This window comes from Lepidochelys kempii, chromosome 6 (genome assembly GCF_965140265.1).
Source record: "Lepidochelys kempii isolate rLepKem1 chromosome 6, rLepKem1.hap2, whole genome shotgun sequence".
NCBI classification, from domain to species: Eukaryota; Metazoa; Chordata; order Testudines; family Cheloniidae; genus Lepidochelys; species Lepidochelys kempii.
Window position 1 is genome coordinate 87,335,186 of NC_133261.1, and position 24,896 is coordinate 87,360,081.

General features: G+C 43.5%; 1 protein-coding gene across 5 annotated transcripts in view; it reads left to right on the forward strand.

Moving 5' to 3' along the window:
• Positions 1 to 20,191, forward strand: part of PRORP (protein only RNase P catalytic subunit) — a 103,965-nt gene extending 83,774 nt beyond the window's left edge. For all 5 annotated transcript variants that reach the window (XM_073349017.1, XM_073349016.1, XM_073349019.1 and 2 more), the window contains 3 exons: positions 12,049 to 12,197; positions 14,331 to 14,526; positions 17,534 to 20,191. In XM_073349017.1, the coding sequence (XP_073205118.1) occupies positions 12,049 to 12,197; positions 14,331 to 14,526; positions 17,534 to 17,662 (474 nt within the window). In that variant the 3' untranslated portion in view covers positions 17,663 to 20,191. The remainder of the gene's footprint in view (positions 1 to 12,048; positions 12,198 to 14,330; positions 14,527 to 17,533) is intronic.
• The last annotated feature ends 4,705 nt before the right edge of the window (positions 20,192 to 24,896 follow it).

The following is a 24,896-nucleotide window of genomic DNA, read 5'->3' on the forward strand; positions in this document are numbered from 1 at the left end:
CAATAACGCCAGTCAAACACATCACAGAGTGGCATGAGAAACTGTCCTACCATGGAGGCAGAAATAAGGCAGCCATCGATAGAAACTTTTGGGAGAAAATTGCAAAGTATCTCCATGCAAGTTGCGTTGAGATCTCTCTAGAGGATACAAGGGGCATCCCTATGCACATAAACAAAGTGCTCCATGTGCCCGTCCACCTAACACTAATGGGGAAATGAAAAGCAGATGTCAACACTACCTCTGTTTCTTATACCACTACCAGTTCTCATATGAGTAAAACAATGAAAAGTTGATACCCTGGTTTTGTTAACTTGGAAAAGGATCAGGTACCATTTTTAAATTTAAATGTAAGGAAAAATGTATGCCCACATTTATTTAAGTTCGCTCCTCTTCATCAGGCTCAACCACACTCGCCTGGTGGGACAGACTAGACTCTGAAGGAGTCTCAAACAGGTCTTAACTTATGGCATGGCTGGAGTCCTCTGCCGCATCTTCCTTCTCCTCCTCCTCACAGTTCACAGCAAGGGTCTCTGTCTCGGGCTCCTCCAGAGTATCCACAGTGACCTGCGGAGTGCTGGTCGGGTCTCCACCAAGTATGGCATGCAGCTTGTTGTAGAAGTGCTAGGTCTGCCCCACAGGCCCAGGAGATCCAACACTTCCTGTTTACTCCAGGCAGGATCACATCTAGTACTTCTCTGTGTGCATGGAGCCAACATAGTCAGTTGGGCAGTTGCACACAACAAGGGTGAGCTGGTAGGCATGCTCATCAAATTGGGCAATTGGGAAGAGGCATTTCAAAAACACGTGGATGGCTTTAAAGAGGGATGTGCCTCTGGTCTTTGTGACCCCTGAGCAGTGACCAGACAATTGTGACCAGGATGGTCACTGTCATAGGGAATGGGGCATTATGGGAGAGCTGCTGGAGGACTGTAAGGGTCAACACAGGTCATGCAGTGTCTATACTCACACTATATCGACCTAAGTAGGTCGACCATGACTCTACACCATTCAGAGGGATGATTTTACTCTGTCACTATAGCAAGACATTTATATCAGCTAGAAACAAATTTAAGTGTAAACACACACACAAACAGATTGATGCAAGGTGACTTATGTCGACGTAACTTAGTAGCATAGGTCAGGCCTCAGTAATGCCACCAATGGCTGGGATCACTGCAGCAGTCTTTTTTATCAATTTCCACAACAGTAACATTGGGAAGGCTTGTACTGCTGCCCTATGACAACATACAAGTTATCGACTGTTAGCCATGGTCAGAATACCTGAAGGGATTTTTTTCTGCTTTTGTATGCCAGAGTTAGTAAGGTCTGCCAGAATGTTTAGAAGCCATCTGATGTGAATTATTAACAGCAAAGCTGTCTTCCCTTTGTGGTGATTTATTTCTTTGAGCTACACCTATCGAACAGGTGAGCCACGTTTGGCTGAGTCATTACACATCAGCTTTCCTGGAGAAGTATGTAGGGAAGTCCCACCTGACGAGTGTTCCCAATAATGTCCAGAGGAGGAAGGTTTTTATACAAAGAACCTGACCTTTGAAAATATGACACACTGTACAGTGTGTGATGTAGTGATAAGAGCAGGTGATTAAAAGTCAGGATTTCAGGATTCTGTCACCTATTCTGCTAACTCATGGTATGAGTCATCCAACTTCTCTGTCTCATTATAAACCTCTGTAAAATGGGGAGATGATTATTTACTTCCTCCATAGGGGTGTTGTGAGGCTTAATGAATTAGGGTCTCATTCTCAAATGTGCTGAGCACACTCTGCTCCCACTGACTTCACTGTTACATTTGATCCATCGTTAAAGTGTCCAGAGTTATGACTACACTCCCCTTCTAAGCCCTTATTTTCAGGCACTTATAATGTGTGAAAAAATACCTTTTGCCCTGAAATTGTTCATACTTGTTCTCAACAGAAAAGTGACTTTAAAATATAAAAATCTTACTGCAATATTTTTAAAGGTTAAATTACCATTTCAGCTTTTTTCAGATGTATTATTTATGCTCAGAAAACTCAGTGCCCCCTCCCCTTTTTATTTGTCAGCTTCTCCTGGACTATGTCCTCAAAGAGGATAAGTGCCTTTGATATGTTTGAACAAATCTGGTTTAGAAAAAATGTTTTATAAAGATTTATAAGTCATGGATTTGGGGTTTTTTTGTTTTTGTTTTTCTGCCATATGTAATGAATCCTTGCTGCATCACTACAAATACTGCAGATGTCAGAATCTAGGACCTCTCCACCAAAGACCGAGGCCTCTACCACTTGAACCATAGGAGAGCTCTTTTACTTGTGGGTAAATTATAGGCTGCTATTGTCACTGGGAGTCAGCCACTGGAGGGAAACAATGACTGCATACACTGAGCCAGAATCCTGTATGCTGTTTTCTGCTCACTTTCAGTAGCTCTAACTCTGTATCCTGATATGTTATCTGGAGTAGTGCACATTGAATAAATGCATGTGTGTAATCCTGCTTCTCCTAGAGAAAGAACTTAATAATGGTCAGAGATCAGAATTGGGAGCAGCCTTGACATATTTATTGACTGTTTGGAAGACTAAGTGAACAGTTGGACCCAGATCCTGCAATGACCTCTGTGCAGGCAGATTCCTGTGATTTTAGTGGGGCTCCAAGCAGGCACAGAGCTCATCCAAGCCTAATTTAGCAAAATATTTTGAACTCCAAATTGTTTAAATTGTTATAAAATGCTAAAGTTAAGGAGAAATTCAAGAAGGGTCTAATTAAACTCAGGGATTTGGCAGTGGCAAATGTAAATGTAATTTTCATAAATGAGAACAAATGCATACAGGGAAGAAACTTTTAATGTGATAAGCTCTGCACTAGCAGGATCCTCTCAGAGATAAAAATCCAGAAATCTTCATAAATAGCTCATTGAAAATGTCTGCCCAATGCATAGCAGCACTTGGAAAGGAATAATGTTGCTTTGAAATATGTAAAAGGGAATAGAAAGTAAGAATGAATTAAATTATGACATTGATAAAAGAGCTGTGTGCCTGTTCCTTAAGAACTGGGTTCAGGATCTGGCAGAGCATGTCTGTGGTTACGGAGCAGTGATTCAGAACTCTTTTGAATTCTTCTTTGCGCCACCAGTGACTTGCTGTGTGAACATGGACAAGTCTCTTTAACCTCTTCTTGCCTCATTTTCATCATCTGCAAAATGGAGATTATAATACGTATTTCTCAGGGATATTGTGTGACTTTATTGTTGAAAATTTGTAATATGCGCTGAGATCCTCAAATGAATGGTATGATATATTTGTGTAAGCCATCATTGTTTTATTTATTTTAATCATCTCCTTTCAAGAAACAGAGATTGCAGATGTTCAGCAAAGGGCAAGCAAACTGGTTAAGAAGCATGGTGCAGATTAACAACAATCACTGTTTGTGCCATCAGAAGCCGTACACCTGAAGACCAGCAAGAGATTCCATTCAACTAGGGGAAGGGTAATACGTACTAGAATGAGACCTACAAAATTTTATAGGTAGAATGAGAACTAACTGGTTCCTCCTTCTTACCGCGTTCTCAATATGAGAACAAAGGATGCTCAAAGAAACTAGATGGTAGCATATTTTTTAAAAAATAAGGAAACTCTTTATACAGCTTGTCCTTTCATGTGGGATTGGGTAACACAGAAATGCAGTCAGACAGGTAGTTTAGTAGGGTTTGTTGAGACTGGATAACACTTGTAATTAGAACAGGAGGACTTGTGGCATCTTAGAGACTAACAAATTTATTAGAGCATAAGCTTTCGTGAGCTACAGCCCGCTTCATCAGAAACTTGTAATTATGCAAGCTAAGATGATGTAGGGAAAGCAATCCTAAATTTTCAGGGAATAAATTAATTGCCTGTAAATGCTAGGAAGTATTTTTTCTCCATGGCAATGCACAATTAGTTGGCTGAATTACAGGGTGCTTTCACCTTTCTCTGAAGCATCAGTTTCTGTCCACTGCTGGAGGTGGAATCCTAGATTTGATTGAATAACATGTCAAAGGCACTCACTGGTCAGGGCCGGTGTAACCATTTGGCAAACTAGGCGGCCGCCTAGGGCGCCAAGATTTGGGGGCACCAAAAAGCGGTGTCCAAAAATTTTTTTTTACACTATTGCTCGCAGCAGGGGGATGGGCCCCTCCTAGCCGCATTAGCACCTACCTCTGTGGGCGTCCTCTGCAACCGCGGGCCCCACCGCCTCCCTCTGCCATGCCCAACATCACTGCCCGCCCGCACCCCCACAGCCAGCCCGGAGCCGCTCCTCCCCAAGCCTCCAGGCTGCTGCATCGCTCCCTAGCCCTCTTCCTCCGGCTCTGGCAGTCCCAGACCCCCTACCACAGCAGCGGCTGCTGCCCAAGGGCTGCCGACTGCAGATCGGAGCGGGTGACATCAGACTGCCTGCAGCTGGCCCTATTGACAGCAATGCAGTGGTGGGAGGGGGAGCAGGGGTCGGGGAAAGGAAGAGGAGATCGTGGCCACCAGTCCACCTGTGGGGGTGGATCATGGCCCTGCCAGAGGATACAGGGTTAAAGAGTTGCAAAAGTGTAACCATCCTCAGCATGTGCCACCTTCCAAGCCTTCATCCCCATCCATCCCTGCAGCCCTGTGGAGCAGGTAAATAGAGCCCCATTTTGGGGAAACTGAGGCAGAGAACAGGGACGTGACTTGCCCAAGGTCACTGGGGGAGTCATTGTCAGAGTCCTGCTCTGAACACAGGGATTCTGGGGCAGCACACTGCAAATTTTCAGTGCAGAAACACAGCTGTCTTGAGCCCTTATGACTACAAGGAAAATCTTCCAAAGGTGATGGGCTGTGTCTAGCTGACACAGTTCTGTCTGCCTGAGTCTGCAGCCAGCCTGGGACAACAGCTCTAGGAAATGCCGCAGTAACTGTTAAGTCTAATTGCGACACCGTCAGAGCCAGATTTTCATGTAACATAGGTGACCAGTTGCATGGTGCCCAACCACTGCAAGTGTGCAAGCAACTCAGGTTAAGTGCAGTTGAACCCTGGGCAGGCTGCAACACCCAAGAGATTTTTGTTCTCCCACTGAATGACAGCAGATGCACCAGTAACGTTCCTAGGTAGAAGTTTAGTGACCACATGAGGGCCATATCCTCCCCACTCGCAGCATTGGGCCAACTGCCCCTCATCATTTTCCTGATTGCTTGTATTGTTATTAATAGGAGATCTGCTGTGGATCGAGGGGTGTATATGGACCTGCCTTTGCAGGCTCAGTCCTGGCCCAGCATTCGAAATAAATTGCCTTGAGTTTCAGAAGTACTGAGAACCCTGGAGTTCCCACAGACATTGGGGGAACCGCAGGTGCTCAGCATCTCTGAAAATCAGGCCCAGAATGACACTGATGCCTCTGCCCTGGGCCACAGCTCTCTGAGTAAGGGGCTTCAGCAGTGATTGGTGTAGGGCAGAGTAAAGCAACCAGGACGGTCATGATGGAGGCTGGAACTCTGTCCTCGCCTCACACCTGTGGGGAAGACAAGCCTTCAGACACCTCCTCCTGCCTGCATTGCACTTTCCAGCCCAGGAGCAAGGAACCATTTCACACCTTAGCGCTGTGGGGAGCTGAAGCCTAGAACAGGGAAGTAACTTGCCTGAATTCATCCAGTGAGTTGGTGCCAGGGTGGAGAATAGAAGCCAGATCCCGACTCTCAGCTCTGTGTTCTGATCCCCAAAACAGCCCTTTCCAGATGCATGGTGGGTGTGGGGAGGCAGGAGGGACTCTAGCCATGTGCAGGAGACCCAAGGCCATTTATTTTCATTAAATATGTAGACTAAATAATGAAATTGATAAATTTTCAAGCGAAATGTGCATTAATTCTAATGAACAATGCCACATTATGCAGTATTCATTTTTGAAAGTTTATAATAAGCGATGCTCCGGGGAGGGGCTCAAGGTGGAAGTTTTGCCTAAGGCGCAAAATATCCTTGCACCGGCCCTGTCACTGGTCCTCACTGAGGTTAGTAAGGCTGTCAGTCTCAAGTTAACATGAAATGTTGTAGATGGAGAGGAATTGATGATGAGAGTTCTCAAGTGGCATGTGCGTGTGTTTGCCATTTTTTTAAATTGTCTTCCAAAGACTTCCTGCTGAATAGATTATCCAGCTGCATAGCTGATATTTGCACACTTAAGTGGTGTGACAACCCTTATACAAATTCTGCTGCATGGAATCTTATTACAAAAAGCACATTTGCGTTATGCAGTTACATGGAAGAGTAATTAGGTAACTTTACTATTTTTTAGATAACTGTTGGAATTATTTCACTGATCAAGAAAGGGTTTATTCATGCCTTTTTAAGCAAGGGACTTCTGCTGCTCTTTCCTTGTTACTTGTGCTATAATCTGTTTTCTTTATGACTAAAAGTAGTTTGATGATGTGTCTGATGTCTTCCTTTCTTGAGAAACAGTCAGGCGTGGGAGTATACTCAGTTAGGAAATCCCCCAGCACAAGAGTTGTGACTATGTATAGACCACCACAAATAAATGTCCAAGTCTAAAATTAGACACAAAGTATCCTTTAGTCAAGTAGTACCAAGAACAGGAGTGTTCAGGAGGAATCAAGGTTTTTTAAATAGCAAAAATGCATTATTCTAGGGTTCAGGCATCATTTTAGTTTGTATGAATAAAGGTTAATTTTAATGGAATGTGGAGGGGGGCGCTATTGTGCATGAAGGATTTTTAATCACTCTTCTTATGGTAATGCCGCTTAATTTTCTTCTTATTGTGGTTAACTGTTAGTTTTTCCATTGCAAAACTGAAGCAATTTAATACTCTTGCCTCCAAAATGTTTCCTCAAACACTTAAACTTTGTTTCCCTTATTCAGTGGAAGTAACTTCCACTTTAAGGTACAGAATCACTGGTGCCACTAAGATATGAGCTGTGTTCTGTGGGAGCAGAAAGTCCAAATGACTAGCATTTACAATCTAGTCACTCTCTTTATGATATTTAAAGACTTAAGTGGCCGGGATCTAGTTTCCCTAAGCCTTGTATACATTCGGGTGTAGCCCGAATTCAACAGTCTGTGGCCATTGCTGACCCCTAAGTGTAAACATGGACTTGGAAGGGTTTGCACTGATTGAGTTTATCATGTTTTACTCCTACTTCAAACAGGAGCAAACCCCAATACGTTCCATCATTGCAAATGCTGACACACTAAGGCCTTGTCTATACTACTGGGGTAAGTCGACCTAAATTACGCTACTCCAGCTACTTGAATAACATAGCTATAGTTGATGTAGCTTAGGTCGACTTACTACAGTGTCTACACCTGTCAACTTACCTTACTCCTCTCGTTCCAGTGGAGTACCGGAGTTGACCGGAGAGTGCTCTGCGGTCGATTTAGCAGGTCTTCACTGGAGCCACTACATTGACCCCCGCTGCATCGATCGCAGAAACATCTATCCCAGGGGTGGGCAAACATTTTGGCCTACGGGCCACACCTGCATATGGAAATTGTATGGCGGGCCATGAATGCTCACAAAATTGGGGGCTGGGGTGTGGAAGGGGATGAGGATTCCGGCTGGCAATGCGGGCTCTGGGGTGGGGTTGGGGGTACAGGAGAGTGCTCCGGGCTGAGAGCAAGGGGTTCAGAAGATGGAAGGGTGATCAGGGCTGGGGCAGGAGGTTGGAGCTCAGGAGGGAGTCAGGGGTGCAGGCTCCGGGCAGCCCCTTCTTTGCTGTCTCATTGGTGTCTCATGCTGAAATCAGTTGAGGCACTCTTCCTGTCAGCCCTTAGTTTTGAACTTGGTGGAGGGATCTGGTGGCTGGAAGTACTCCGTGGAGAGTCTATGACTGAAATATTTCTGGTCACCTCTTTTCAGCCAGCCCCCTCCTAGTCCATCAGAGTCCAATTTACATGGCTTAAGGGAACAGTACAAAGTCATGTACCTTTCCAGTCTAGCTTTCACATAGTTATTGATGCTTCAGCCAGGAAGATCCAATAAGCATCAAAAGGGTGGGATTTTCCACTCTTTGAAGGTTGTATATGTGTTTATATTTTAAAATTTTAATTTTTGTACAGTGGCTAGATGTTGCAGTGGTGAGCATCAAATCTACAAATAACACAAGACCCTAGAGTCCAACAAATTAGTTTATCATAATTCCAAAATACTGCATCAAAGCTTGGTCTTTCCTCATATAACATCTCAATGAAGGCAGAGTAAGGACTTTGTGTGAGGTAGAGAGGTGGAGTAAACTGAGAAAAACCTCAGGATTTGGTTTTTTTTCAAAGAGATGTAAAAACATATGCCAAGTATTACTTTTACTATTAAGCAGGGAGACAAAAAACTGTAGCCACCCCTCTCCACTACCAGATAAATGCCAATACCTTCGTAGTTTCATTTTGGGGTCAGAAACAAAAATGATCATCAATCAGTCAAGATGCTTCAGTTTACAGGGGAAAGTCCAGAGAACAGGAAAAGCTAAATGTGACGTACAAAGGATTTTTAAAATGGTCTTATGCTCCTCATGATGTATAAAGAAGACCTGAAAGTTGGGTGTTTGGGTTTGGGGATTTTTGTGGGAGGGAGGGATGGTGAAAGGGTTTGAAGGAGAAAATTTTAAAAAATGATTTTTTTTCATTAAAAGTCTGGTCTTGTTTTTTCAGGAAGCCTGTGTAAATGAGTAGAGAAAGTAGGATTATGACATCCCCTTGACACCAAGCAGGGTGAACCCTGGATAAGTACAAGGAGATGTTTTTTTATTCAGACTGCATAAGGGGTTGTCTGCACAAGTTAAAGTGGTGCAAACTTCTGTGTAGACACACTTATTTGACTTTGAATGCCTTTTCTGAGTTTAGTTGAACCTGTTTCTCATTGACCAAGGGCTGGTCTACAAACAAACTTACGCCAAAATGACTAAATTTGTTGTAATTTGCACCTTTTGTTATTTTGGTGCAAGTTCTGTGTGTGGACACTCTGATTTCAGAGTAAAAGTAAATTTACTTTTAAATACTCTAAATTTACATATGCAAGCTAAACCAACATAATTTAGGTTTAAACTGTTGTAAGTGTGTCTAATATAACTCAATCAGTTTAAAATTAAACTTTTATTTAAACCAGTAAAGCAGGCCCAAGTTTAAGTGAGTAAGGCATTGATTTATGCTAAATCAAAATAAGAAACTTGTATTTCAAAATAAGAATGTCCATACATAAACTTTTGAAACAAAATATTAAGAAGATGTTATTTAAAACCAGTTTAGTTATTCGGGTGGCAGTTTGTGTGTGGACCAACCTTAAGATTTGATAGTCTTAAGGCAAAAAACAAGCAGAGGGGAAAAAAATCCAACAACTCCACTCCCCAACTTTTCAGTCGTCTTGTACATTTAAAAAATAAAAAAAAAAGCAAAAAGAAAGCACAAATCCATTTCCTTTTTCTCTTCAGATCACTTTTAAGAATAAGCTAGTTACATCAACTATAGAGTCGCTACCGTAGCTCTATCAAAAATGGAAAATTTGCTGTCTAGGATTACTCAGAAAATCTCTCTGCCATTCTCACGCTGCTGTGAGAGGCTTTACCCAAAGTCAGACTTCATTTCCTGAAAGCCATTGCATGCAGTTAATTCCACCACGTGGAAATACTTTGAGCACGTTTTATTAAAGCAATATAGCCTTGCCCTGAAGAATTCATTATTTTAAAAAAAGGGTTTTATGCATAATTAAAAGGCTGTGTGAACTGGTTAGTTAGGTTAAATTATGTTATTATGTATATTATAGATTATGTTAAATAGGCATTTGAGTGGAAATGATGTAAATGGCAAAAAGAAGAGTTCTGTCTTCCTTTAAACTTTTGGCCTAAAATTTAAGAATCTCAAGTAGTATATATCAGTACATTGGAGTAGCATTGACGTACAGCAGTTTAGGATCTGGCCCTATATTTTGTAACAATCAATTTTTAGAAAACCAACAAAAATATTTCCATTAAGATTTTTAATTTCTGTGGAAATGGTTTTAAGAAACCAAACATATTCTCTTTCAGTGTTTGCATCCCAAACATTGCAGCACCTGGCTTGTGCTGGAGAACCTGTGAGTGAAAGTGACTATAAAAAAGTGAAATAGACCAAACAATTATCCCTGTACAGTTGAGATATGCAAAAAGTAAACAACATAAATAGTGAGAAAATATAATTGAACTTTAAAATTATTTCAACTCTAATGTGTTATTAGGAACATAGATAAGGAAATTTGTTATTTAAAAATATATATAATCTGACAATATCCCTTTAGTGTAAACATTTTTACTTGTTTCTAAACTTTGTGTGTATGTGTGTGTGAGAGAGAGCATATCAGACAACTTACTTTATCTGTCATTTTATAGGCTAAAACCATATTGTTTAGTTATTGTCTAGCCATATTAGGAGCCATTTCTTTCAAGCAGAGGAAAGTAGACCCCATGCACGAAAAGAAATCTTGGATGTCTAGCGTGATCTCCTGCAAATGGCAGCCAACTCTGTCAGTCACTATTAAACTCCAGTGCTCTGCTCCAGCACCGAAACCCCCTCGGCCCATCTTTAAACTTGGGCTTGTCTACACTTACAGCGCTGCACCAGTGCAGCTGTAGCGCTTAGTGAAGATACTATCTATGCCAATGGGAGTGCTTTACCCGATGGCATAGCTAGTCCACCTCCCCAAGATGCAGTAGCTATGGCAATGGGAGAAGCCCTCTCATTGACATAGCACTGTCTACACCAGGAGTTAGGTTGGTATAACCGCATCACTCAAGAGTGTGGGTACCAACACAGTTATACTGACATAAGTTTGTAGTCTAGACCAGGGCTCAGTGTACAGAGCCTTCACCCGCATCGTTCCAGTATTATAGCAGCAGCAGCTAGTAGAGCCAGCAGACAATAAACCATAAAACATGTTTGGCTCCCTTTCCCACTTCCATGGCTACTAAGTGAACCGTGTCTTCTCCCTATGGCAAAGGAGCCCTCTGAAGACAGTCACAAAGAGGAGGAGAGGGTGGGAGAAGAAACAAGAGGTGCGAAGGGGCAGGGGAGAGGGCTAGGGAGTCAGCAGTAGTAGAGGAAAAAATACTGACAGACTATGGAGGCAATAGCAACAAAGAATTAGGGAGCTTTCTTTCCTAAAGAATTTGTGTGTATAGTCCACAGGCAATGTGCTACAATCTCAGGAACTAATTTTCCTCCTTTTTTGGGCAATATGGTAATACTATTAATTTGCAGTCAATCCATATGTGTGTTCAGTGTACTTAGAGGATTAGGTTCTCTACCCTGTCCGATCTCTGCCTGGGTGCAATGGAGAGGGAAGGCCACAGGGAGCCAGTTGTGGCTCTCTGATCCCCAGAGACCTGGCCCCAGCACAAGTTAAAATGGTACAGGTGCAGTTCTAACTTACACCTTTGGTGTACGGTCCCTCAGTGGAGAATCTGGCATAGTGGTGACTTTTACCACCCTGGAATAGTGATTCATGCATTGGTTGATACTGGTCTTAATGATCCTTTCATCAACCCCTTCATACTTTTATAGTCTCTCTTCCTCTTTATAGAGCAGTACTGTCAGTTATACTTTGCAATCGCTGCAGTAGGTGGTGGTGCTACTGGAGCAGCACAGGCTAAACAATCAAGCCTTCCTCACTTCCTCGACTAAGGTCAAGGGCTTCACCTCTGCACCATTCCCAGTGTGAGAATCCCAAGGTGATTCAAGTCTTCCATTTGACTCTTACCTGTTGAGCTGTCCAGGGAGCTCTGCATCAATTCCCATGGATGTACTACAAGAATGGTGCGAAAGTTTAAAGCAATTAATAACAGTACATTTTTCTTTTTGTGTATGTGATTGATAATTAACACTCTTTAACAGGTTAGTTAATTTTTTTAAACTTAAAAATGAGAGTTTCCTACCTACTGCTGACCCTAGGAAAGATTCCTGGGAGACTGTCCAGGAAATGATAGGAGTCCCTTTACTAAAGACACAGAGAAAAAAATCTATGCCCTGTCACTCTTGTTTTTACAGCTAAAACAGTCTGTGCTCTTGCTTTGTTTCCTGCAGCTCCTTGATGTTGTCTTCCACCTGGCACAGCAGAATCTGCGGTTGCTTGTGCTGGGCCGCAAACACATGCTGACTGGATCTCATAGCTGGAAAAGGCACATTGTGGCTGCTATGCAGAAGAAAGCAGACTTCTTCTTTGCTGAAAATGTGTAAGTATTGAAGATGACTCAATTTACTGGAGGACAAAACTAGATTCATTTTTATTTTTAATTACTTAAACCAGCTAATTTTGTGACTTACTCCAGTACTATTTATTATTAAGCACTGACAGTTCTCAGCCCTATACATGCAAAAGAGAACAACATATTCCTTGCTCCATGGAGTTTACAGTCTAAATGGATAGAGAAAACAGATTAAAAATTGTGCTAAAATACAGAGCTCTCATAATGTACAGTCTTAGGGTATGTCTATACTGAAATAAAAGACCCACAGCTGGCCCGGGTCAGCCGTCTCGGGCTTTGGAGCAAAAAATTGCTGTGTAGATATTCCGGCTCAGGCTGGAGCCCAGGCTCCGGGACCCTCACTCTCATGGGGTCCCAAAGTTCAGGCTCCAGCCTGAGCCTTAATGTCTGCACAGCAATTTTACAGCCACACAGTCCGAACTTGGGCCAGCCACGGGTGTTTGAGTCCTATGTAGATGTACGCATATCAACAGGGTAGGAACCTTTAGATCCACAGGTAGATCTCTGCCAATTGAGCTAACAGATTAACTGACAGTGTAGATTGTCATCGTACATGTCAGTGGTTTCAACCTTTTTCATTTGTGGATCCCTACAAAATTTCGAAAAGAGGTACAAACCCCTTTGGAAATATTAGACATGATCTGTGGACCACCAACCCTTGCTCCCAGTCTCCTTGCTCAGCCAGACCCAGTCTTCCCCTTGTCTCCTTGTCCCAATCTACTTCCTCTGCCATCTCCTTCACTCCCTCTTCAGGTCTGGCTCTTATCTCCTCTGCATTTGAGTCAGGCTGCTGCTTCTTGCATGCTGCCTGGGTGCCAGCAGAGGGAGCACTGAGAGCATAGGACAGACAGTATCTCTGCTCCTAGTTCCTGTACCCAACACCACAGCAGCCCCTGACAGCTAGGAGGAGCAATTTCATGGAAAGTCATACTTAGCTTCTGCAGCCCTGGGATTGAGCATGCCTAGTGTAGATGGAATCTACAGAGAATTTAGCTGCCAAACTCTAACAAGTCTCTACTGAGCATGTGTGAACTAAGATTTCTCAAAAGTTCATAACTTGGCCAAATGGGGTTGTTTTTCATGGGAACAGGAAAAGGCACATCCCTGGCACAAAGATTCTCCCCTCCACCTGCTGAATTTAAGTCCCTGCTCCAGTTTGGAGGTGATAGAGAGCTTCTCAGCAAAATGGTTGTAATAATTTTTAACATGGGCAAAACTGCATTTTTTCTTAATTTTCTCAGAAGCAGATAAACCAATTTAGCTGAAATGTTAAAAAGAAAATACACTATCTAGCCTGAGCAGAAACCCAGCATGGAAAATTTCAGCCTGAATGGTTAAAGTTTGGCAAAGTTGTAAGCAACTGAAAACAGAATCTTGTAATGCAAAGTGTTAACTATAGACACACCTGCTGGCTCCACGTATAATAAATGTGCAGCACTTCTTCTGACATACATATTTTTAGATCCTTGGATGGAAAGTACTGTAGAATTGCAGAGCTGTTGTTATGTAATGGGGCTTTTCTCAGGGAGGGATAAAGTTTAACAAAAAATTAATGTCCCCTCCCCACATCTGTCTCATTTCAGTGAAGATAAAGTCGAGTATATTCTATGAAAAAATCTTAGCGTTTCTTGGGAATGAACCCACCCACAAGTCTATGAATCACAGAGTTACACTGTCTTATGCATGACACTAGAGACACTTTATCAGGTGCTCACATGAAATTATGGATCTGTATGGATGCAGTACAGTTTTGTGCAAGAGTGTGGGACCCCTGAAGACACAATCTGAATGTTAGTGCTTCTGTTCACGGTAGCAGTGTATTGTTAAATCACATGGGAAGTTGCCATTTTGTTACTTGCTGTGTTGTAGTGGGAAGGGAAAACATTCTTTCTACTAGGCAGCTAAATTTTAATTCCCTTCCGAACATTTGGATGCTTTGTGATAAACAGGAAAAGGACCTTGTTTTAACAGAGAACTTAGTGGTGATGGGAATTTGCAGTAATGATGATGAATAAAATTCAGCTGAATGCTTGATTCATTTCCTGCATCCTTTTAGTGCCCATGAGTGACGTCCGTCTTTACTCTTTGTGGTTTATTTAGGTCAGAAGATGACCCCTTCCTATTATATGCCACTCTTCACTCAGGCAGCCATTGTAAGTTTCTTACTAGAGACCTCCTGCGAGATCACAAGGCTTGTATTCCCGACAGTCTTACTCGACATCTGTTCTTTAAGTGGCAGCGTGGACACCAAATGGTGCTTTCCCACTACTGGCCAGGAAAGAGAATAAAATTTCAGGTAAGTTCTCTGCTCTCTTCAGAAAACATACAGAACATACTCATTAAATGCATAAAATATGAGCCACAACTAACAAAAAACTGTAGAAAAATTCCTATTGAGGGCTAAGGGCAGAATGTGCATGGATGAGCACATAAGAGGCAGTGTGCTCAAAATTCCAGTTTCATTCTCAAACAGCACTTTTGCTCACAAAATGTGTGATTTGCCATTGTAGGCAAGAGGACTGATTAATAGACAAGAAAGTGACTCTTCAAGTGCATAAACATCTGTTTACCTGCACAGTTACTTGTTTGCCTTTACCGACCGTTTGGGTGAAATGTATCATAGGTGGACATACTTGAAAATTTTACCCTGAGGGTATGTCTACACTGCAATGTAAGTGTACCATGTTAGGGACTCGTGTTAGGGATTCATGGGCTTGAGTGTCTACATTGTATTTTAACCCTTTGTTAAGACTTTTCTAACCTGTGCTCAAACATAGGGCTCTGGTGTCCACACTGCAGTGCGCAGACCCAAATCAACCCTAGTAAAGTAAACTGTATCCCAGAATCCCTAGTGCCTCCCACCCCTGAAATGTTGCCGCTCTAAGCCTAGGACCATGGTGTACTGTGGGAAAACTTTACTGCCTGCCCTGCGCAATGCCAGGAAGCAGCTGGTTTTGCAGAAGTCTTGATCGGTTCGCTCTCCATTGCAAACCCAGGAGGCTCTCTGATAGCGTGCTTGTAGACCAGTGGATCAGAAGAGAATGGGTTAACAGTGACCTCAGCTGCTGCCATTTGCAAAGGAGGAGGTGGATTACATTTTCAATACAGTGGACTGAAGATTCTTGGGATAGAGAGGGCTAAAGAGGTTGTCCTATGGAATTGTGGGATACTTCCAGCTGACTCCTGGGATCCGAGTCAAATGGTGTCTACACTGCAGAGCAATAGGGTTTGGATCCCGGTTCCCAGCTCACCTCGAGCTTGGACCCTCCAGCCCTGCAGGGTCCTGGGACCCTGGGTCTGAGTCTCAGGTTAGTGTAATTGCAGTCATAGGCACCGACTCCGTGGGTGCTCTGGGGCTGGAGCACCCACAGGGAAAAATTGGTGGGTGCTCTGCACCCACTGGCAGCCAAGCTCCCCGCGTCGCCTTCCCCACCCCTGCTTACCTCTGCCTCCTCCCCTGAGCTTGCTGCATCCCCACTTCTCTCCCTAGTTTCCAGCTCTTCCCACCACAAAACAGCTGTTTCGTGGCGGCAAGCTCTGGGAGGCAGTGGGGAGGAGGGGGAACGTGGCGTGCTCGTGGAAGTGGCGGGGCTCCGGACGGGGATTTGGGGAAAGAGTCCAATAGGGGCAGGGAAGGGGCAGAGTTGGGGCGGGGACTTTGGGGAAGGGGTTGGAATGGAGGCGGGGCAGGGGTGGAGGCAGGGCCAGGGTTGGGTGTCAACCACCCACTGGCGCTGGGAAAAGTTGGCGCCTATGATTGCAGTGTATATGCAAAGGGGATTAGGCTTGAGTCTGGGCTCGAGACCGGGCTTACATTGCAATGTAAACATACCCTTAGAGCCCTTCGTATCCTGCTTCCAAATTCTGCATTTTCTTGCATCTGTTATAAGCATGAAAAGAGATCATTCTCCTCTTCAATTCTTCTGTAAAGTGCATATTTTTAATCCTAAAATAGAATGCATTTTTAATTCCATTTTAAAGATGCGTTCACAGACAAATACAGATATTCAGTGCAGCAATGTTCTAAACAGGTAGGTTCACAGATAAATGTTGGTGCAGTAAAGAGATACGTTACATTAGTCAGGTATGCAATCAGTACACAGCTAAATGAGTGACGTCCTTCTGAGCATAGCATGCATAGTTTTGGCTGGAGGAAGTCACTTGCTGTTTCCTTGGTGAGACCAATAATAGAATACTGCATACAGTTATGGTGTCTACAGTTTAAAAAAAAATGTTGAAAAATTGAGAATGAACTAAAGAGCCACAGAATCAATTCAAGGCCTGGAGAAAATGCCTCTCACTGAGAGAATTAAAAAGATTAGTTTATCAAAAGAAGATTGAGAGGTGATTTTATTACAGTATGTAAGTAGCTTCACAGGCAGAAAATACCGACTACTAAAGTGCTCTTTAATCTAACAGAGAAAGGACTAAAGTTAAAACCAGACAATTCAACTTAGAAATAAGGCACACATTTTTAAACAGTTAGGGTTGATTAACTATTGGAACAAACTACTAAGGAAATTGGTGGATTCTCTATCTCAGAGGTTGGCAACCTTCGGCACGCGGCCTATCAGGGTAATCCGCTGGCAGGCCGTGAGACATTTTGTTTACATTGACTGTCCGCAGGCACGGCCCCCGCCCAGCTCCCAGTGGCCATGGTTCACCGCTTCCTGCAGCTCCCATTGCCGGGAATAGTGAACCAAAGCCACTGGGAGCTATAGGGGGCCGTGCCTGCAGACAGTCAACTTAAACAAAATGTCTCGCGGCTTGCCAGTGGATTACCGTGATGGGCTGCATGCTGAAGGTTGCTGATCCCTGTTCTATCTCTTGATGTCTTCATATTACGATCAAATATTTAAAGGTACACAAACCAGAAAGATTCTGTGTAGAGAAAATATATTGAGAAGATGAGTCATTGTCCAGTGAGAAAGATCAAGTAAACTGTAGAAATCTTGAAGTCAACAAAGAGATTCCTGTGGTGGTGCTTTCTGAGTTCAACAGAATGTAGTTAGAGAAGAATACTAGGACTCTGTTATCATTTTGTATATGTATATTAACTGGGATTTATACACATCTTAGGTGGGTTCGGTGCAAGGTTTACGAACAGAAATATCCAGTGTTGCTTGCAGTCAGACTACCTATTTACTTTAACATGCTCTGCTTTTTGTGTTTGCTGTTCTGCAAAACCATCCAACCATACTCCTGAGAAAGGGCAGGAAATGTCTGCTAGTCATTACAACATTTTTATTTTTTTTCCATTGAGCAAAGTCAATATAACATTTTTTTCTTGTCTTTACCCACAGCCTATTCTCACTTATGACACAGTGGTACAGACTACTGGTGACACTTGGCATATTCCCTATGATGAACAGCTGGTGGAAAGATATTCCTATGAAGTGCCAACAAAATGGCTTTGCCTTCAACGGAAATAATAAAGAATGCAGTTTTACAAACTAAAACTACAATTGTTTGCCACTGTCGCTAACAGGCAGAATCCAGTGATCATGCACAGTCATGGGATTAATACACCAAATATGAATCCTGCAGCTGACTAAATGTTCAGTAAACATAGTTCACCAAATTCATACCTACTATAACTCCATCAAAGTCAGTGGTGTTACAGTAGGGATGAATTTGGCCCATTACTTGCATCTTTGCTGATCAGAGTTAATTTTGCCCTGTAGTAAATAAAGAGATTTGTTGTAGCACCATTTATTAAGGTGATGAAGGGGTTAAGCATTAGTATGGTCCACAGATCCTCCTAATAAATTTTAGCTTCTAAATTTCCAAAGATGTAAAATCTTGAACTTCTTTGTTAGTTAAAATAATAGTTCGTTTTTTAAATAAAAATTGATCATATTAGGGACTTCACTGTGGGCAATAATATGGCACAGTTGAATTTTGTATTGCCTCTTTCATAGAAACTTGAGTTAATTAGAAGACTGTAAAAGTGGTACAAATTACAGAAAAAGTGTTGTCAACCATTATCATTGCTTATTAACTATTTGTCTGACAGTTGTGAATCCTGTTTTTTCCATATAGCATCCTTATACGAGAAAGTCAGATGGAAATGCAATATTAATCTTTGTGGAAGGATCTGAAGAAAAATTCACTGTCAAGTTTTGTGGTATAAGAAAGCTGATGGGTCTCTTACCAAATGAAGTAGCTCTCACCTGGGCCACTCACAAACAGCCTTCCAGCATGCAAGTCACACCCTGAATGTATGTGTGTAACTGCAGCCTGCCATACACGCTTACACTCTGGCTTTCAACAGCCTTGGTTATACTGCAGGGTGTTGTCTAACTGCACTTCCCCAGTCTTAGATTTTCCACCAGAAATGTATGTCCTGTACTGCCCAGCCCTTTCCTGGACACTACAAGTTATATTAAGTCTGTTACTCCTTTAGCAGAATAATATGCCAACTTATTACTTCAAATAGTTATTCAAACACTTCAATTTAAATACACTGGATTAGATAAAACAGTAAAACAAGTTTATTAACTACAAAGAGAGAGATTTTAAGTGAGTACAAATAATGAGGCATAAAGGTCAGAAATAGTTACAAGAAAAAATATAGATAAGACGTTTACTAATACCCAACTTCATAAACTATAGCAGATTCAAGCAAAGTTTCTCACCATATGCTTTCAGCAGTCTTACTGACCAAACTCTCCCACAGAGTCCAACAAATATTCCTTTGTCACTTCAGCTGTAGTGAATATGATGGGGGGAAGGGGTGTTCGTACCTCCTTTTTATAGTTTCAGTCCATCTCTTGAACACCATTTCCAGCTAGGCACCAGGAGACAAAAAGTCTATGAGGAAGGATGTTCCCTGCTGCTTTTTCCTCACCTCTTTGAGCTTTCTTTGCTCCCTGCTTGATAACTCTGTTTACTATTTAAATGCAAATTAAGCAGAGCACTCATTCCTTTGTTTAGGACAGACCTATTTGTTAACTTCTGTTTGAGCATGGCTGTGGGATTTGGAACATGGGAAACTACATGTTTTATCAGCATGATACTGACCAGCAAATTATGATTTTTCAAATGATACCTTACAAGGCATACTTTGTACAGAGATTATTATAATAGTGTGTAGGGTGTGAACAAGGGATTCTATTAGCCTGATCAGAAGTTACATAGCTGCTGTTTTGGCACATCACCTGCATACAATTACTTCACACCCAACTGTGAACAAGTTTCTGAGGGATCTTGTCAGAGTTTTTCCTCCAATTAAAGAACTTCTCTTTTTGTGGGGGCCTTAACTTGGTTTTATCTGCCCTGATGTTCCCACCATTTGAACCCATTTTCTGAAAACTGCATTTTTAATTGCAATCACATCAGCAAGGGGAGCTGGTGACATACAGGCCTATATGGCAGACCCACCATATTTATTTTTTTATACAGACACGGTATATCTCTGCTCGGGCAACTTGTCAAAAATTTCAGTCTCAACCAACAGAGTCATTTGGCCTTATTTTTCCTCAAGCCTTACTGTTCCAAGGAGAGGCTAACTTCAGCATTTTATTTGCAAAGGACTAAACCATTTAGACCCAGCTTTATGGGGATTGCCTGCCCCAATCTTTGCAGTTCACCCTAATTGAGTGTCCACAGCTTGAACCCCGGTCACAGTGTCTAAGCCACAAACTCTTCTCTTGATATCTATCCATAGAGATATTGCACCAGCTGCAGGAACCTTGGTCTATTTGGGACTGGATAATGACTTAACTTTTCACTGATTTTTGGAGGTGACAGCTCATATAAACAAATACAACTCCATGCTTTGACTACTTCCAGCAGGTTGGAATGGGTGGGACTCCAAAAAACTAATGTTAAAATAATAAATTTGGAGATACCATAATAAATTTGGCGATACTAGTAAATGTCACCATTTGTTACTGAATATTTAAAGGGAAATCAAAGGGACTTAACTGAAATTAAATCTAAGGACCAAAATAAAATGATCTACCAGCAAAAGAGAATTTTCTTACAAAATGAGTATTGGAAGCTTTGTGGCTGTACCACATAGTATGCTTCTGAGGGAATTCTGTGCCAAAAAAAATTCTGTGCACAATATTTAAAAATTCTGCAAATTGTATGTGTCAATAAATAAATGTGGAGGCTCCAGCATGGCAGTGGGGAGCACAGGCCACTGACTGCATGGAGACAGGAGATCACCTGCAGCCCCTCCTCCCCTGGGACAGGGACTTGGCAGTGAGGCTGCACTGGACCCTGACACAGTGCAAGGGCCAGGCCAGGCCTGCCCCAGAAACACCCTGGGTCCCTGCCCCTCTGCGCCAGGCATACTAGGTGTGAGTAGGCAAGTTCAGCCCAGCAGGATCCAAGTGTGGAGGGGCTTAGTGTGGGGGGTCCAGGTGGAGGGTGAGAGGGTTCTGTGTGGGGCAGTCTGGGTGTGGGTAGCTCAGTGGTGGATCTGGATGCACCGGGGTTCATTGAGGGGTTCTGGGTGCAGGGACAATGGGACTCTGCAGGGGGTCCAGGTGAAGGTGGTTGGAGCTCAGCAGGGGGAGTCGGTGTGGAGGGATGGGGCTTGGTGGGGGCATCTGGTTGAGGGGGATTTAGTGGGGGGGTCTGGGTGCAGCTGGTTGGGGCTCAGTGGGGTGGGAGTCTGGGTGCGGGGGCTTGTTGAGGTGGTCCAAGTGCAGGGGAGGTGAGGCTTATTGGGATGGGAGTTCTATGAGCCTGCTTAACAGGAGCCCCAGCTGCTCCCCTCCCATTCCCCTATACCCTTTTCTTCCCTATCCCATCCCCCTTCACCACTGTTTCTTCCCCCCCCCCCCCACTGTCACCTCCTCTCACTCCCACATTCCCCTGCCCTATCCCCCTCCACTCACTCCCACATCCCCCTTCCTTCCCTACTGCTTCTTCCTCCCACCCCACCCCCTTCCCCCATTTGCCCCACCCCTTCTTGTCCCACCGTGGGACTCTTATGAAGTTATTGTTAAAAAGTTCTTACATGTAGGAAGGATGAAAGTCTCCATTGTTTAGAAGATCAGCACAAGCCCCATGAGGAAGCTTGAACAGATTCTACTGTTCTTTAAATAGATTTTCAGTCTCCAGGAATGTCAATTTATCTGCCCCACAACCCATGTAGTGGGTTGCCTACATGGCAGCTGGGAAGTGTAATTCCCAGAGTGGGTGGATGGACACATGCTAACTCTGTTCTAGAGCTAGCACCTAAAAGTAGCAGTGTGGCTGCAGGGACACAGCTGGCTGCTTGGGCTAGTCCCCTGACTAACGGGGGTTAGGTGACATTGTACTTAGGTGATTAGCCTGACCTGTTGCCTCTGCCACTGTGGCTACACTGCTATTCTTAGGTGCTAACTTGAGCTGAGATTGGTAGTTCACTGCTGGCGATGATGACAGTGTTATCACAAATCTCATCTGTGGCTACGCATATGACTGAAGTACAAACCCTGATTGACTGTGAGCATAGGAAGTCTGTATCCATGATGTTTGAAGATACAGCTCTATGGCGCCTTTCATGAGCAGCCTGGAAACAATTTCATTGATCCCGCTCAAAACTGATGCATGCTGATCTTGTCAGAGACCACCAGTGAGTCCTGTCCTGAACCATTTGCTCAAGTTCTTTGGGATTAATCCCAGCCCATTGCAGACTGCTCTTCAGGCTGTCTTTGAAGTGCTTGTATGGACGACCAGGGGTGGCAAGTTATGTGGTGCCCGTGCTCGAGCAAATTCAGGAGCCGGGGGCCCAGCTGCACCAATGTTCGGGGCCGGGTGTCTCCCCCAGCCCCAACTGCCGCCCCACATACCTCCCCCAGAGAGTCCCTCGGCCCCACCTGCTGCCCCTGTGTGCCTCCCCTGGAGCGTCCCTGCCTGCGCCCTGGGCAGCGAGCAGCTGCCCTGCTGCTCCATGCTGTGATCGCTCGCCAGCTGCTGCTGGCTACAAAAGGGAATGGTGTCAGTGGCAGGCTGAGGAGGAGGAGGCGAACATGTGATGGCAGCCCTCCCCCCCACACCCGCACCCACCACAGGGGAGGCGAGGGGGTTTCCTGGACCTAAGAGGGGCCCGGCCTCTAAGAGCACATGCAGTGATGGTGCCAGGTGAGTGTGCTGCCGGGGGTGGTGGTGGTGAGGGGGGCCCCTCTCCCGGAGCTCGCTGCTGCCAGCGGGGAGTGGGCTGAGTCCCTCCCAAACCCCTCAGCCCCAGCCAGAGCCCTCACCCACCCCGTGCCCCAACCCTCTGCCCCAGCCCTGAGCCCCCTCCCACACTCCAAACCCCTTGGCCCCACCCCATTAATTTTATGTGCACCAATATGCGGGGGGCACTTAGACCCGTTCTGGTCACCACCAAAAATTTACAAACCTGCCACCCCTGTGGACGACCCCTCTTTATTTTACCCTGCCTCAGCTCCCCCTACAAAATCTGTTTTGAAAGGTGGTGGTCTTTCATTCTGATGACATGTTTGGTCCACCTAAGTTGTACTCTCTGCAGCATTTCCTTGATGCTGGTTATGTTTGCTCTCTCAAGGACCTTAATGTTGGTTACTTTGTTCTGCTAGCGAATGCTCATTATTAAGCAGAAAGAGTGCATGTGAAATTGCTCAAGCTGTTTGATATGCCGTCTATAGAGATAGAGTTCATGGCTCAGAAACATACAGGAGAGATGTCAAAACTACTGCACTATTGATCTTCAGTTTGGTAGAGACGGATGTTGTGTTGGTTGAGGACTTTTGTTTGAAGTCAGCCAAGGGCCTGCCTGGCTTTACTGATTCTGAAGGCAATTTCCTTGTCAAGGGAACCGTCACTGGAGATGGTACTGCCCAGATACTTGAATGGATCCACATTTTTCAACTGTGTGCTTTGGGTGGAGATGGCTGATACTGGGGCATTGGCTAGCTTGAGCAGAGATAGTGCATGCACATGTACCCAAGATGGGAATTGCATCTCCTAGGTGTGTGTAGATGTACCCTATATTAACTAAAAAAATCAGACAGGAGCCTTCCTGTGTAGTTCTGATTTCCTGTGGCAGAACATGTGATTGTTATAAGACTTTGAGAGAGATGATGAGGACTGGACTAAAAAAATCTATTTTATTTCTTGGTTGGTATTTTGATATAAGAGCATGGTGTGAAGTTTGTTAACATGCTACATGGGCTGAGGTAACTGGTGGAGAAGCGCTCTGAATGGGGTATGTCATCCACCTTCTCATGCCCATTCGTACTGGGTAGCTCTTTATTTTTCTATCCCTCGTGGGTCTGAATGAGATATTGAATCTTTGATCCAAAATACTTGAGTCATATAACCTACTGCCACAACTGCTTGGCAATCAGACTGAATATTCAGTAATTCTCTCCATTTTCCCTTCCAACTGCTTTTCCAAAAGGAACAAAAAGATTCTGGAAGCTATCTACGTTAGCCCCATATATTTCCAATTTTTGCATCGCTGTATTTATATTTTTTCTCAGTGTGCCTATGGAGTGGGTTACTCTTACTATAGGGCAGCGGTTCTCAAACTGTGGATCAGGACCCCAAAATGGGTCACGACCCATTTTAATGGGTTTGCCAGGGCTGGCTTAGACTTGCTGGGGGCCGGGTCCAAAGCCCAAGCGTTTCAGCCCTGGGCGGCAAGGGTCAGGTTACAGGCCCCCTGCCTGGGGCTGAAGCCCTTGGGCTTCAGCTTTGGCCCTCTGGCTTGGGGTGGTGGGACTTTGGCTTTGCCCCCCTGCACTCAGGATGGTGGGGGTTGGGCAGGCTCAGGCTTTGGTCCCCCCTCCTAAGGTCGTGTAGTAATTTTTGTTGTCTGAAGGGGGTCGTGGTGCAATGAAGTTTGAGAACCCCTGCTATAGGGGACAGTGCCAGTGTATTTTAATGCACTGGGAGACTTTTTGTTCTCCTGTGATAAATTCAAGAAAGTAATTTTTTAAATGCATGAAATATACAACATGATCCAAACTGCAGATGCAAACATCCAGCATTTCACCAAAGAGACGTATCCCACCTAGTTCTATTATATTAAAAGGGCAATGGATATTAGAACATAGCTTTCCCAGCTCTTTTAATGACATAATTACAAAATAAAATAATAATTCCCAGCAGGAGAAATCCAATGCCAATAGAGGATTATGTTCATGGCTTTATGGTGGGGAATTTCCCTCTGTACTAGATACTGATATAGAGAATCAGTCTTTCAAATGTCTTGCGATATGATGATGCGGCTGTGGGAAAATATTGTCCAGAAATAAAAGCCCAAACTTCTATTCTGAGGTCAGTAGATTTTCTTCTTTTAACCTTAAATTAGACTCTTAAAAGAGAACTTGAAGGACGTATTTTATTACAAAAACAAATTCTTTAAAAATATTATTTTGAGATGTAGTTTTTATATGAAAGAGTTTTTTCTGAGACCAAATATACTATATATATATATATATATATATATATATATATATTCCAGCTTCCTGATATTTTTGATGGATCATTTCTAAACATGTCTTATGTGAACCACAGCAGTTTTTCAGTGTTCAGAATATATTAGTCTCAAACATACCAAAAAAAAAAAAAAAAAAAACCCAGAAAGCAAATAAAAAGAGCCCATATATTATTTTTAAAATGTAAGATTTTTGAAACCAATCTTGGCTTTTTAGGAACCTATCTAATGATTTTTGATTGCTTGGGCTAGATAATACT